At 42.8% G+C, this 16,316-nt stretch overlaps 1 protein-coding gene across 3 annotated transcripts in view; it reads right to left on the bottom strand.

The window, feature by feature from the left end:
* The window catches only part of LOC129859555 (contactin-associated protein-like 5), a 41,359-nt gene that overhangs the window by 20,765 nt on the left and 4,278 nt on the right, over positions 1–16,316 (bottom strand). For all 3 annotated transcript variants that reach the window (XM_055929449.1, XM_055929451.1, XM_055929450.1), the window contains exons 5-7: positions 8,679–8,882; positions 8,313–8,497; positions 7,975–8,118 (exon numbers count right to left, since the gene is read on the bottom strand). In XM_055929449.1, the coding sequence (XP_055785424.1) occupies positions 7,975–8,118; positions 8,313–8,497; positions 8,679–8,882 (533 nt within the window). The remainder of the gene's footprint in view (positions 1–7,974; positions 8,119–8,312; positions 8,498–8,678; positions 8,883–16,316) is intronic.

Here is a 16,316-nt window from a genome sequence, read left to right as displayed (position 1 = left end):
AAGGCCATCAGACTGTTAAACAGTCATCACTAACATTGAGTGGCTGCTGCCAACATACTGACTCAAATCTCCAGCCACTTTAATAATGAATAATTGGATGTAATAAATGTATCACTAGTCACTTTAAACAATGCCACTTTATATCATGTTTAAATATTTTTTAAACGGCTTCCCACAAAATCCTTGATCGTACAATATGCATATTATTATTATTATTGGATAGAAAACAGTCTATAGTTTCTATAGGAGTTGAAATTTTGTCTCTAAGTGGAACAGAGCCCATTCTACAGCAATTTCCCTGACATGGAGTCAGATTTGAGAAATGTTGGCCACTCTTCTGAAGTCAGTTAAAAGGGCACTGTCGTTGCTATGACTACACGGACACTTCTTACGTCTTCCCCTGGATGCCTTTACGTGATGACGATTCCAACGGGGTCGATTGCGCGTTCACAGGCCCTACAAATGAAAAAACCCTGAAGCTAGTCATTCTTTGGGAGCTGCGTCATGAGCCTAGAGGACACCGGCGCGCACCTGTTCCAAGCGTTAGTTTAGCCTGTTATATTTCTCCGGTCATCTTTTCACTCGTTATAGGAGTTAAAAACATCATAAGGTAGTTAATTTAAAGCGTTTTATAGCAATTTATATCCGTTTAGTGCGATTTTGGGACATTTATTTTTGCAACGATGTGAAAAGTTGGGCACGCTTTTCAGTTCATCCCGAACGCAGTTGACATTTCCACATGGCAAGAGGACAGCTTTCCACCAAAAGACGATTTCTCCCAAGAAAGGATCCTTTGCCCAAGATACTGATGGAAGAACAGCTCAAGGTAGGACATTTTTATTATGATAAATCGTGTTTCTGTCGAAACATTTTAGTGGCTTAGGACGCCATGTTTTTTGACGTAGCTTCGCTTGGCGCAAACTGTATTGAAAAGTAAGGATAAATTAAAAAATGTAATAACGCAATTGTATTAAGAATTAAATTGTCTATCAATCCCTGTCCACCCTATATTTTTTAGTCACGTTTATGAGTATTTATGTATAAGAGTAGATCACTGTCTAAGTGGCGCAAGGACTTTTTCTTTACCAGCTTGTCTACATTTCACATTGTCTAACCATGATTTTGGTGGCTAAATATAAACATTTTCGATCAAACTGTATATGCATGTTGTAATGTGATGTTACAGGAGTGTCATCGGAAGAATTCTGAGAAGGTTAGTGAAAAAATTAATATCTTTTGGCGATGTTGACTTTTATCGCTCACTTTGGCTAGAATCAATGCTGGGCTGCTAATTGCTATGTGCTAAGCTAATATAACGATTTATTGTGTTTTCGCTGTAAGACACTTAGAAAATCTGAAATAATGTCTGTATTCACAGGATCTGTGTCTTTCGATTTGTGTATGCTGTGTATTTTTACGAAATGTTTGATGATTAGTAGTTAGGTAAACACGTTGCTCATTGTAATTATTCTAGTCCATTTGTGATGGTGGGTGCAATTGTAAACTATGCCATCTACCTGAAATATGCACTTTTTTCTAACAAAACCTATCCCATACCATAAATATGTTATCAGACTGTCATCTAATGAGTTTTTTTGTTGGTTAGGGGCTGTAAATATCTTAGTTTAGCCGAATTGGTGATGGCTACTGGTGTTGGTGGACAAATAAAAGATGGTGGATTATGCTAATGTGTTTTTAGGTAATAGATGTACATCTTTACATATTGTGTCTTCCCTGTAAAACATTTTAAAAATCGGAAATGTTGACTGGATTCACAAGATCTGTGTCTTTCATTAGCTGTATTGGACTTTAATGTGTGAAAGTTAAATATTTTAAAAAAATATTTTTTTTGAATTTCGCGGCACTGGTTTTTCAGTGGGGGGGGGGGGGGGGGTGTGCCGCTAGCGCCACGCTGATCCTAGACAGGTTAATGCAAAACACCACACATTCATCCATACTGGGTCATTTAGGCATAATGTATAGAATGACTTTAATTGCTGGTCATTCTTATTGGAGTTTATTCAGTTGGATTGTAGTATGTACATACAAGGGCGTTGTTAAGGTGGGGGGGGGGGGACATTAATGATTCATGGGGCCCTAGCCTGGTAGGTGCCCATAAACGATTAGAAAATGATTTGTTAATCATTTTAAAAATGTTAGACAAAAGAATCTGTGATGAAAATTAAAACATATAACCATAATCAGATCAGGCATCTCTCCCCAATCCCGTTTGTACCCCCTCATAATGCACATGGTTTGGCCCATTCTCCACAAAGAGAAAACAACAATACCTCTGATCTGACAGTTGCTCAAGCATGTAGCCTAAGCAGTCACGAGAGATAACCGCTATGTCCCCCTCAAAAACGAAATCGGGTTTCCAGAAAAGGAAAGAGAGGAAACAGAGATGGATAGAGCAATATTCAGGGAAAAAAATTACTCACTATGTTTTTTCACCGAAAAAAAGAGAAGGATTTGAGTGGTAAGTCAGTGTAGACGGCCTGCCGAACTGAGTAGCCTAAGCTAGCCAATATAGCTAGCTTGATAGCTTGCTAGCTACAGGTAACTGCCCACCGTTGACTCACTCGGCTCGGTCAGAGCAGTAATTATTAACATGATGATGATGAGCTACCACTACCAGCTATGGCTAGCTAATTAGCTATTATTTAGATATTATTATAACTGTATTCCACAACATTTGTGTGATATTTGTTAGCTAGCAAGACTAAAATTAAAACCTAACATGTAGTCTACCTATCCATACGGTAGATTCTAGTACTACTACTGCCGTAGACAAAGATCCCAACATGTGTCTACCACATGAAGTTGAAAAAGTGGACCTTGGAGGTGAGGCAGTTGTTTTATAGCAGCAGCAGCTTAACTAGACACGTGTTTTTATTGTAAAGTTAGGCACATGATGACATAGACACACTTAAATACGTATTCTATTTGATATGTACAGTTGAAGTCAGAAGTTTACATACACCTGAGCCAAATACATTTAAATTTAAGTTTTCACAATTCCTGACATTTAATCCCATAAAAAATTCCCTGCCCCAGTTAGGATCACCAGTTTATTTTAAGAATGTGAAATGTCAGAATAATAATAAGTTGGGTGAATTTTGGTCCATTCCGCCTGACAGAGCTGGTGTAACTGAGTCAGGTTTGTAGGCCTCCTTGCTCGCACACGCTTTTTCAGTTCTGCCCACAAATGTTCTATAGGATTGAGGTCAGGGCTTTGTGATGGCCACTCCAATACCTTGACTTTGTTCTCCTTAAGCCACTTTGCCACAACTTTAGAAGTATGCTTGGGGTCATTGTCCATTTGGAAGACTCATTTGCGACCAAGCTTTAAATTCCTGATTGATGTCTTGAGATGTTGCTTCAATATGTCCACATAATGTTCCTACCTCATGATGCCATCTATTTTGTGAGGTGCACCAGTCCCTCCTGCAGCAAAGCACCCCCACAACATGATGCTGCCACCCCCGTGCTTCACGGTTGGGATGGTGTGCCTCACGGTTGGGATGGTGTTCTTCGGCTTGCAAGCTTCCCCCTTTTTCCTCCAAACATAACGATGGTCATTATGACCAAACAGTTCTATTTTTGTTTCATCAGACCAGAGGACATTTCTCCAAAAAGTACTATTTTTGTCCCCATGTGCAGTTGCAAACCGTAGTCTGGCTTTTTTATGGCGGTTTTGGAGCACTGGCTTCTTCCTTGCAGAGCGGTCTTTCAGGTTACTTCTATATAGGACTCGTTTTACTGTAGATATAGATACCTTTGTACCTGTACTCCAGCATCTTCACAAGGTCCTTTGCTGTTGTTCTGGGATTGATTTGCACTTTTCGCACCAAAGTACATTCATCTCTAGGAGACAGAACGCGTCTCCTTCCTGATGGGTATGACGGCTGCGTGGTCCCATGGTGTTTATACTTGCGTACTATTGCTTGTACAGATAAACGTGGTACCTTCAGGCATTTGGAAATTGTTCCCAAGGATGTACCAGACTTGTGGAGGTTTACAATTTTCTTTTCTGATGTCTTGGCTGATTTCTTTTGATTTTCCCATGATGTCAAGTAAAGAGGCATTGAGTTTGAAGGTAGGCCTTGAAATACATCCACAGGTACACCTCCACTTGACTCAAATTATGTCAATTAGCCTATCAGAAGCTTCTAAAGCCATGACATCATTTTCTGGAATTTTCCAAGATGCTTAAAGGCACAGTCAACTTAGTTTATGTAAACTTCTGACCCACTGGAATTGTGATAGAGTGAATTATACGTGAAATAATCTGTCTGTTAACAATTGTTGGAAAAATTACTTGTGCCATCAACACAGTAGACGTCCTAACCGACTTGCCAAAACTATAGTTTGTTAACAAGAAATTTGTGGAGTGGTTGAAAAACGAGTTTTAATGACTCCAACCTAAGTGTATGTAAACTTCTGATTTCAACTGTATACTATTAAAACGTTTTTTCATTTAGTAGTAGATTTTTAGTATGGTAACCTTTGTAGGAGTGAACATTAAACCTAAAATTCCCTTTGTTTACTCACTTCCTAGTGCCTAGAGAGCCCCAGGTCAGCAGAAATCTGTCAGACAGACTCTGATGCAGAGGAGAGCAGGGAGGATGAAGAGGAGTTAAAGAGTAGCAGCAGTGCCAGTGAAGGAGTGACAGAAGAGGTTGAACAAGCAAGTAATAAGGGAAAGGAAGAGAATGGACAGATTCGAAGTGAGGAAGATGAGGTTTTGAAAGAGAAGCTATTGTTCGCAGACTAGCCAACTGGTGTGGTGAGACAGAACTGTATAAAATCATGCACCCAGACTCAGAAGGCAAGCCATTCCCCAACTATTTACATTAAGTCAGCAAACAGAAGAGAAAAGGTGCAGAGAGACTGGCTTATTTATAGTAAGTGTGTAAAGGCATTATATAGCATTCCGTGTGTTCTTTTTTTCTCATGAGCAAAGTAAACCTTCACCCAGTTCTCTGAATAGTAAGGATGGCTATAAGATATCATCAGTGAAATGGCGGAGAATGCATAACAAACTACCAGAGCATGAGGATGGTGTCTCACAAGACTGGAAATTGAAAAATCTGCAGCATACCGTAGCAACAGCTATAGGTATAGACAGTCAGCTGCAGAAACAAATCCAGTCAGGAATTTATCAAAACAGAGCACTTGTAGAAAGGATTTTGGATGTGAAACTGTACATAGCATCTAGGAATCTACCATTCTGAGGGAAATCACTCAATCTTGACGACGTTCATTGTTACGGCTTTCATATTCCTCCTCCTCTGACGAGGAGAGGCGAGAAGGATCGGACCAATACGCGGAGTGGTTAGTGTCCATAATTTATTAGCATTGAACTGAACACTATATGAAGCAAGATAACAAATAGAAAATCAAACCGAAAACAGTACCGTGTGGCACAACGACTACACGGAAGACAAACACCCACAAAACACACGTGAAACCCAGGCTGCCTAAGTATGATTCTCAATCAGGGACAACGATTGACAGCTGTCTCTGATTGAGAATCATACCCGGCCGAACACAAACATCCCAACATAGAAAATCAAACATAGACAAACCCACCCAACTCACGCCCTGACCAACTAAATAAATACAAGAAAAAGGAAAACAGGTCAGGAACGTGACATGCATAATGGACGTTACTTAGGCTTCCTTGAACTGTTGTCAAATTAGGACCCGCTATTACGTGAGCACTTACAGTAAGTCGCAGACAAAAAGAAAGGAGCACGACAGTCTCATTACCTCAGATCTGAGAGCCACAACGAGTTCATAGGAATATGTGGTCAAAGGGTTTTGAAAACAATACTTTATGAAAGAGAAGATGTAATCTATTATTCGGTCATATGTGATGCAACTCCAGACATTTCCCATTCTGAGCAAAATGTATTATTGGTGAGATATGTACACAAAGATAAAGTTCAGAGAACATGTGACTGGGAAATAATTGAACGTTTTCTTGAATTTAAAGACCTTGCTAGAAAAACAGGCAGTGAAGCGTCTGAAATGATTTGAGTGCATTGGAAGGGCATGGTATTGACATAGCAGATAGCCGTGGTCAAGGCTATGATAACGGTGCAAATATGTCAGGGAAAGTGAAGGGAGATCAGGCACACATACTGCAAAAGAATCCACTGGCCACATACTCACCTTGTGCCTTGCATACTCTTATTCTTGTGGGTGTACATGCAGCTCATGTCGTGCCCAGAAGTATCAACCTTTTTTTGTCTGTGTGAATCGTCTGTACAATCTGTTCAGTGCCAGCCCAGAGCGATGGGCCATTCTCAAAGAAAAGACTGGCTGCTGTCTTAACCGCCTTTCAGAGACGTGATGGAGTGGGTGTATTGCTGTGGTCAGACCAAGGCCCTAGACATGCTTCTTGCTAGCTGCAGCTTGACAAACGAAGCCAAATCTGAGGCAAAAGGTCAGAAAAGCTACTTAATGTCTTTCAAGGCAATCTTCATGCTCACTTTCTGGGTAAGAGTTTTGCAGTGTATTGAGAATAGAAGCCTACTTTTGCAGTCAGGAAATATTTCTGTGGACACTGAAGCAGCTCGCATTAAGGCACTACAGGAAGAAATACAGGCTCTGCGTAATCAATGGTGACCCTCTTTTGGCAGAAGCATCCACGGTGGCAAATGAAAGGGGTGGAACTACTCAGTTTCACAGTGAACAGAGGAGCCGGCAGAAAACAAATAAAACGTTTCCCTGATGAGACTGAAGATGACATAGCAAAATGAACAGAAGTCAGACACTGGATTTCGCAATACAGTGCTCGCGGTTCCACGCGATTGCAGCTATAGGCGAGGAGATTTCACCAAAACCAAATTCGTGTATCTTGCCACAAATTGAGAAACAAGTACTCCAAAGATCTAACAGATGGATTTGAAAATGAAGTGCGACGTCTAAAGATGATATATGGTGCCACTTTCTCAGATGGCCTTTCTCCTGTAGAGCTCCTACATGGCATCCATAAGATGCAGCCACAGAGCAATTTTTTTGAGAGATATGCATTGCACTGCGAATCTTCTGTACAATGACCTGTAACAGTTGCTGGAGGTGAACCTGCCTTCAGTAAGCTGAAACTTATAACGAACAATCTAAGATCTGCAATGTGCCAAGGCAGGTTGAAAAGCCTTGCCATCCTTTCAAATGAAAACCAGTTAGCTAGAAAGTGTCATTTTAAAGACATTATAAACAAGAAGGCTTGACGCTGGGCTCTTGGTGCAGTTTTGTTTACAGGGAACAAACACAAGGACAAATGCCTTAAACTGTTCTACCCAAGCCTGCCCGGGGATGGGCAAAATACTGTTTCAGAGTATTTTCTGCTATGGTTTATCTCGTGTGGAACTTACTCAGGAATGCCCACATAATGTCTCGACACTACAGTTGCAGTTTCACAGATGCTTGCTCTCTGTAGGTACCACATTTACGCCTGCAGTCCACACAGTTCAGGAATAGTTTTTTATTTTGGGTATGTTATTTAGGTATATATTTAGGAATTATGCATAGGGCAGAAGAGGGTTAGCCTTGTTTATAAGAATTGTTAATAAATTCTTTAATATTAAACATGGATCATTGATAATTTCTTAATTTAAACTGACTACAATACCATATATAAAAAAATAAGTCACCAATTGTTTAGTTATTTATAATAAAGCATCATAAAAATCTCATGACGCAGACAGCTTTTGTTGACATTAGGAACCAAAAATGTTTGCAATACTGTTAAAATATAGGCAAAGGATGAAGGTAGAATCTAGAATATGCACAATTGTAGTATAGAGCAGCAGAAGCTCACAGCTCACAGCTCAGTATGTTATTTTAATCTGAAACATTCTGATTTCTGTGTTAGGGGCCTTGTAGTTTTTTTTTCATGGGGTACATACAGTATGCTATACCAGTGTACATTCAGTATGCTTTATGTATAGTATAGATCCCTACCACACTGTGGATCTGGAGCTTGCGTCGCTTGGCCAGGTTGATAATGCTGACTCCATTATAGTAGAGGTTCTCTATGCAGCCATGGAAGTTCTTCCTAAGGAAGCTTCCTGGTTTACCGGGTATAGGAATTCCTCCAAAGCTGAGCTTTGAGACACAAAGATAATGGATTCATAACAAAATATTACTGATTGATTACACCACAAAAAAATACATTTAAATATATATAATTCAGTAATGTATGGATGAACGACTGAATGATTGATGGCGCATAATTAATTATGCCGCATAATTTGCAGTGGCTCTAATGAAATACAGTACATTAATGAGTGCTGACGCACCTCATAGTCCACTTCCAGTGAGTCTTCCACACCTGTGGTGCTGAGGTGACGTGTGTGCCCGTCCACAGTGAGGTTGACCTGCTTGTTGGAGCGTTTAACTAGGACATAGTGCCAGAGCTGGTCATCCAGGAGACTCCCCAGGCCCACTGACACATTCCCACTGCTGGGGTAGAGCTTAGCGTCGTCTGGAGAGAGGGAGGAGGAAGAGGAGGAGGAGGAGGAGAAGGGAAGAAGAGTACAACACAGATACAGTAGGTTAAATGAGGAGTCTTCAGAATCAGCATCTTATACTGTATATTTGATTTTGTCATATTGATAGCACCATTCCCTTATAGTAGTTCTATGAGACCATTGGCCCGTGCTTACCTAGGTTGAGGTGCAGAGCCAGGGTCCCGTGGTGCAGCTCCAATGTCAGGTAGTCTCCTCTGTGTCCCTCCCCGTGCACAAGCACCCCATCTGCCCCGTAGCTCTTAAACCTGAGGGAGATCACATCCTTCACCGTTCTCTGGGACTTCTGGTTAAACCGGTACAACAGAGCACTCCTGCCGTTGAAGTCTGCCACATCTGACTCTGTGACCCAATCGTGGATGAAGATAAACATGAAGAAAGCACGGTCAGATTACCCATATACGGAATATTAGCATAACGTTAAAATGTGTGCTACCGCTTTATAATACATTAGGGTATAATCAGACACACACACACACACACACACACACAAATATTGTATGGATGAAGGGCAGGTGCACTGTAAAAATAACCATGAAAAGTAATGCACCTTATCTGAGATCTGATGTTTGGGGGGTGTTTGAATGTAAACCCAATGTGAGCGTTTTAATACACAGAATGTGTTCTAAAACAGAAACAAAATAGTCTGAAACACCCAAAGTGGTTCTTCAACTTGAATATTGGTGTTTTTAAGACAGTGTTGTGAAAACAATTTCGGGGGTTTCATTGCATGTAAAAGGCAGCACCAAAACACAAAAAAATGTGTTTCTCATACAATCAATGGTTTATTGATTGATGATGAGGGCCTATGGGTAATTTTTTTGGTGGAATTACACCTTTATTTTTCCAACGCTTTATTTGGACAGATTAGAAACAGGGGGAGAGGCAATAACATAATACATTTCATTTGAATTTTACCTGCTCAACCACACAGCCACACTGTAAGAAACTATTCCGGGGTGAATTGAAATTGACTCAAAAAACCAACCAACTGTAACGGCTTTCCTCCTCCTCTTCATCAGAAGAGGAGGAGCAGGGATTGAACCAATATGCAGCGGATTGTGAAGACATAATTTATTAAAGAAAAACACGAAAACACGAACTTGACTAATAAACTAACAAAACAACAAACGGTGTAGACAGATCTGGACGATGGACTCACATAACACACGAGAACGCACGAACAGGGAAAAAAGCCTACACATAAATGACACTGAACAAACAAACCGAAAACAGTCCCGTGTGGCGCAACGACATACACAAACACAGGAGACAATCACCCACAACGAACACTGTGAAAACACCTACCTAAATATGACTCTTAATTAGAGGAACGCCAAACACCTGCCTCTAATTAAGAGCCATACCAGGCAACCCATAAACCAACATAGAAACAGAAAACATAGAATGCCCACCCAACCTCACGTCCTGACCAACTAACATATATAACAAACTAACAAAAATAGGTCAGGAACGTGACATAACCCCCCCCATAAGGTGCGAACTCCGGGCGCACCAGCACAAAGTCTAGGGAAGGGTCTGGGTGGGCATCTAACCACGGTGGTGGCTCAGGCTCCGGGCGAGGTCCCCATCCCACCATAGTCAATCCCAGCTTCCATCTCCCCCTATGAATGTCCACCCTCATCTTACCCCCACAAAATCCTTTTGGTAACATCGACAACAGGGGCAGCACCGGGACAGAGGGATAGATCAAGACAGAGGGATAGCTCAAGACAGAGGGATAGATCAGGATAGAGAGGTAGTTCAGGATAGAGAGGTAAATCAGGATAGAGGGGCAACTCCGGACTGAAAGGCAGCTCCGGACAGAGAGACAGCTCTGGACTGAGGGGCAGTTCTGGGTAAATAGCCGCTCCGGGCTAAGGGACAGCTCATGACTGGCCGACGGCTCTCGACGCTCATGGCTCGCTGACGGCTCTGGCCGCTCATGGCTCACTGGCGGCTCTGGAAGATCCTGTCTGGTTGGCGGCTCTGGCAGATCCTGTCTGGTTGGCGGCTCTGGCAGATCCTGTCTGGTTGGCGGCTCTGGCAGATCCTGTCTGGTTGGCGGCTCTGGCAGATCCTGACTGACGACTGGCTCTAGCGGCTCCTGACTGACTATCGGCTCTGACGGCTCGGGACAGACGGGCGGCTCTAATGGCTCGGGACAGACGGATGGCTCAGACGGCGCTGGGGAGACGGATGGCTCAGACGGCGCTGGGGAGACGGATGGCTCAGACGGCGCTGGGGAGACGGATGGCTCAGACGGCGCTGGGGAGACGGATGGCTCAGATGGCGCTGCGGAGACAGATGGCTCAGACTGCTCCTGTCTGGCGGAAGGCTCTGGCTGCTCCTGTCTGGCGGAAGGCTCTGTAGGCTCATGGCAGACGGGCAGCTTTGCAGGCTCATGGCAGACAGGCAGTTCATGCGCCCTTTGGCAGACGGCAGACTCTGGCCGGCTGAGACGCACTGTAGGCTTGGTGCGTGGTGCCGGAACTGGAGGCACCTGACTGAGGACACGCACTTCAAGCCTAGTGCGGGGAGCAGGGACAGGGCACACTGACCTCTCGAAGCGCACTATATTCCTGGTGCGTGGTACCGGCACTGGTGGCACCGGGCTGAGTGCACGCACATCAGGACGAGTACGGGGAGAAACAACAGTGTGCACAGGACTTAGGAGACGCACATGTGGCTTAGTGCGCGGTGCCAGAACTGGAGGCACTGGGGTTACTGGGCTGTCGTGGGGAGGTAGTGCCGGAAATACCGGACCGTGAAGGCGTACTGGCTCCCTTGAGCACCGAGCCTGCCCAACCTTACCTGCTTGAATGCTCCCCGCCACCCGACCAGTGCGGGGAGGTGGAATAACCCGCACCGGGCTATGTAGGCGAACCGGGGACACCATGCGTAAGGCTGGTGCCATGTAAGCCGGCCCGAGGAGACGCAATGGAGACCAGACGCGTTGAGCCGGCCTCATGACACCTGGCTCAATGCCCAACCTAGCCCTACCAGTGCGGGGAGGTGGAATAACCCGCACTGGGCTATGCACTCGTACATGAGACACCGTGCGCTCTACTGCGTAACACGGCGCCTGCCCGTACTCCCGCTCTCCACGGTAAGCCTGGGAAATGGGCGCAGGTCTCCTACCTGCCCTTGGCCCACTACCTCTTAGCCCCCCCCAATAAATTTTTGGGGTCTCCTCTCGGACTTCCAGCCACGTCTCCTAGCTGCCTCCTCATACCACCGCCTCTCTGCTTTCGCTGCCTCCAGCTCAGCTTTGGGACGGCGATATTCTCCCGGCCGTGCCCATGGACCTCTCCCATCCAATATCTCCTCCCAAGTCCATGATACCTATGTAGAATCCTGCTCGAACTCACGCCGCTTGGTTCTGGATTGGTGGGTGATTCTGTAAAGGCTTTCCTCCTCCTCTTCATCAGAAGAGGAGGAGCAGGGATTGAACCAATATGCAGCGGATTGTGAAGACATAATTTATTAAAGAAAAACACGAAAACACGAACTTGACTAATAAACTAACAAAACAACAAACGGTGTAGACAGATCTGGATGACGGACTCACATAACACACGAGAACGCACGAACAGGGAAAAAAGCCTACACATAAATGACACTGAACAAACAAACCGAAAACAGTCCCGTGTGGCGCAACGACATACACAAACACAGGAGACAATCATCCACAACGAACACTGTGAAAACACCTACCTAAATATGACTCTTAATTAGAGGAACGCCAAACACCTGCCTCTAATTAAGAGCCATACCAGGCAACCCATAAACCAACATAGAAACAGAAAACATAGAATGCCCACCCAACCTCACGTCCTGACCAACTAACATATATAACAAACTAACAGAAATAGGTCAGGAACGTGACACCAACATACAATGCATTCGGAAAGTATTCAGATCCCTCCCAACAGATCCCATCTGTTACATGACAGCCTTATTCTAAACTGGACAAAACAAAAAAATTATCCTCATCATTCTACACACGATACCCCATAATGACAAAGCGAAAACAGGTTTTTAGAAATGTTTGCACATGTATTACAAATAGAAAACCGAAATACCTTATTTACATTCAGTAAGTATTCAGACCCTTTGCTATGGGACTCGAAATTGAGCTCAGGTGCATCCTGTTTCCATTGCTCATCCTTGAGATGTTTCTACAACTTGATTGGAGTCCACCTGTTGTAAATTGAATTGATTGGACATGATTTGGAAAGGCACACACCTGTCTATATAAGGTGCCACAGCTAACAGTGCATGTCAGAGCAAAAACCAAGCCATGAGGTTGAAGGAATTGTCTGTAGCACTCCAAGACAGGATTGGGTCGAGGCAGAGATCTGGGGAAAGGTACCAAAAATGTATCCAGCATTGAAGGTCCCCAAGAACACATTGGCCTCCATAATTCTTAAATGGAAGAAGTTTGGAACCACCAAGACTCTTCCTAGAGCTGGCCGCCTGGCCAAACTGAGCAATCGGGGGAGAAGGACTTTGGTCAGGGAGGTGACCAAGAACTCGAATGGTCACTCTGAAAGAGCTTCAGAGTTTTTCTGTGGAGAGATATCTGTGGGAGAACCTTCTAGAAGGACAACCATCCAACCTGACAGAGCTTGAGAGGATCTGCAGAGAAGAATGGGAGAAACTCTCCAAATTTTTTATTTATTTATTTCACCTTTATTTAACCAGGTAGGCAAATTGAGAACACGTTCTCATTTACAATTGTGACCTGGCCAAGATAAAGCAAAGCAGTTCGACACATACAACAACACATAGTTACACATGGAGTAAAACAAACATACAGTCAATAATACAGTGAAAATAAGTCTATATACAATATGAGCAAGTGAGGTGAGATAAGGGAGGTGAAGGCAAACAAAATATATATATAAAAAATAAAAAATAAAAAAATAATTATATATATATATATAAAAAGGCCATGGTGGCGAAGTAAATACAATATAGCAAGTTAAAAAAAGAACACTGGAATGGTTGGTTTGCAGTGGGAGAAGGTGCAAAGTAGAGATAGAAATAATGGGGTGCAAAGGAGCAAAATAAATAAATACAGTAGGTAAAGAGGTAGTTGTTTGGGCTAAATTATAGATGGGCTATGTACAGGTGCAGTAATCTATGAGCTGCTCTGACAGCTGGTGCTTAAAGCTAGTGAGGGAGATAAGTGTTTCCAGTTTCAGAGATTTTTGTAGTTCATTCCAGTCATTGGCAGCAGAGAACTGGAAGGAGAGGCGGCCAAAGGAAGAATTGGTTTTGGGGGTGACCAGAGAGATATACCTGCTGGAGCGTGTGCTACGGGTGGGCGTTGCTATGGTGACCAGCGAGCTGAGATAAGGGGGGACTTTACCTAGCAGGGTCTTGTAGATGACCTGGAGCCAGTGGGTTTGGCGACGAGTGTGAAGCGAGGGCCAGCCAACGAGAGCGTACAGGTCGCAGTGGTGGGTAGTATATGGGTGTGCCAAGCTTGTAGCGTCATACCCAAGAAGACGCGAGGCTGTAATTGCTTCCAAAGGTACTTCAACAAAGTACTGAATAAAGGGTCTGAATACTTCTGTAAATGTGATATTTCATTTTTTCATTGTTATACATTTGAAAAAAATTCTATAAATTTGATTTTGCGTCATCATTATGGGGTATTGTGTGTAGATTGATGAGGGAAAAATCTATTTATTCCATTTTAGAATAAGGCTGTAACGTAACAAAATGTGGAAAGGGGTCTGAATACTTTCCGAATGCACTATATACCATACTTAAAAAAAATGAATGCAAGTCGTGCAGAGCCCGTGGTATAGCTGTAGGCCTAACGCAGCTGGCTTAGACACATCACCCCTCTCCCCACCGAAGACCGGGGTTAAATTCCACGCTCCCTTCAATCTGTTTCTCCTACATAGCTGTATCCCCTCTGTCATTTCATAGCAGTCTCAACAAATTGTCAAAATACCACAAGTCATTTCAATGATTTGTTCATTTCATTTTACCAAAATAATCAGAGTGGGCCAATTAGTGGCGACGTTTTAATGGGTGTAGGTTAAGTTGGTAGTGCAATTTGTTCACAAAGTGTAATGAATTTATACTACCAACTAGTTGGCTGATACATAGCCGATACAGTAGGCGGTAGGCACCCATAACATTTCTTTGCGTACCGCCATAATACCAAAGAATAAGAAGAACCTGATTGCCTGGAATCCTCAATTTTTTCAGGTCAACCTAGAGCTACTGCTGGTGATTTGAACACTATGCCTGGCAATGTCTGCCAAAATGGTATGAAATGGCAAATATTTAAAACAACATGAAATGTTAAGAGACTTCAGAAATAGGGATCTAATTCTGCACTCGACAGGATTCAAAACATTATAAATATATGTTAAAATAAATAAATGTATAAATAAATTAATGTTTCAAAACATCTCAGGATGATGAGTTTCAATACTCCAGCAAAGTTAAAGTATCGTCTCCTTCAAGTTGGTGGCAGCTCAGTTGCCACTAGTTTGGTCGTTACGAAGTACTTCAATTTAACATTGTGTGGCGGGCAGGTTAAATAAAGAGAAATAATGCATTAAAAATCCATAAATGTATAATTTTTGTGCAAATCTTATCTATGGGCTACATTAAGGTTTTTCTTTCATTATTTTATCTGGCGTTAGTGCATAGCCTAAACCTAAGCTTTAGGGCTTAACTGTAGCGAGCCAAATACACACCATTTTCATTAAAACTGAATCATTCCAGTTTTTTATTTTTTATTACTGCATTTTCTCCCCGGTCCCTAAACGTCTTTGCTGCACGAGAGAAGCCGAGATTAAAGAGGAAAGCGAAAACAAACTTTAGTGATGTCAACAAGATTGAAGCATTAATTCTATCAATTTATGACATTATTCTGGTGAGCAAGGGTTTATTTACTCTTCCAGGGCAACAAATAATGACAGAAGAGAAGCTGCATGTACAGTTGAAGTCAGAAGTTTACATACACCTTAGCCAAATACATTTAAACTCAGTTATTCACAATTCCTGACATTTAATCCTACAAAAAATTCCCTGTTTTAGGTTAGTTAGGATCACCACTTTATTTTAAGAATGTGAAATGTCAGAATAATAGTAGAGAAAATTATTAATTTCAGCTTTTATTTCTTTCATCACATTCCCAGTGGGTCAGAAGTTTACATACACTCAATTAGTATTTGGTAGCATTGCCTTTAAATTGTTTAACTTGGGTCAAAGATTTCGTGTATCCTTCCACAAGCTTCCCACAATAAGTTGGGTGAATTTTGGTCCATTCCTCCTGACAGAGCTGGTGTAACTGAGACAGGTTTGTAGGCCTCCTTGCTCGCACACGCTTTTTCAGTTCTGCCCACAAATGTTCTATAGGATTGAGGTCAGGGCTTTGTGACGGCCACCAATACCTTGACTTTGTTGTCCTTAAGCCATTTTGCCACAACTTTGGAAGTATGCTTGGGGTCATTGTCCATTTGGAAGACCCATTTGTGACCAAGCTTTAACTTCCTGACTGATGTCTTGAGATGTTGCTTCAATATGTCCACATAATGCTCCTACCTCATGATGCCATCTATTTTGTGAAGTGCACCAGTCCCTCCTGCAGCAAAGCACCCCCACAACATGATGCTGCCACCCCCGTGCTTCACGGTTGAGATGGTGTTCTTCGGCTTGCAAGCCTCCCCCTTTTTCCTCCAAACATAACAATGGTCATTATGACCAAACAGTTATATTTTTGTTTCATCAGGCCAGAGGACA

Source organism: Salvelinus fontinalis, chromosome 7 (genome assembly GCF_029448725.1).
Source record: "Salvelinus fontinalis isolate EN_2023a chromosome 7, ASM2944872v1, whole genome shotgun sequence".
In the NCBI taxonomy this organism is placed as follows: domain Eukaryota; kingdom Metazoa; phylum Chordata; class Actinopteri; order Salmoniformes; family Salmonidae; genus Salvelinus; species Salvelinus fontinalis.
Note: the sequence above shows the minus strand (reverse complement) of the source record. Positions and strands in the feature narration are given on the sequence as shown.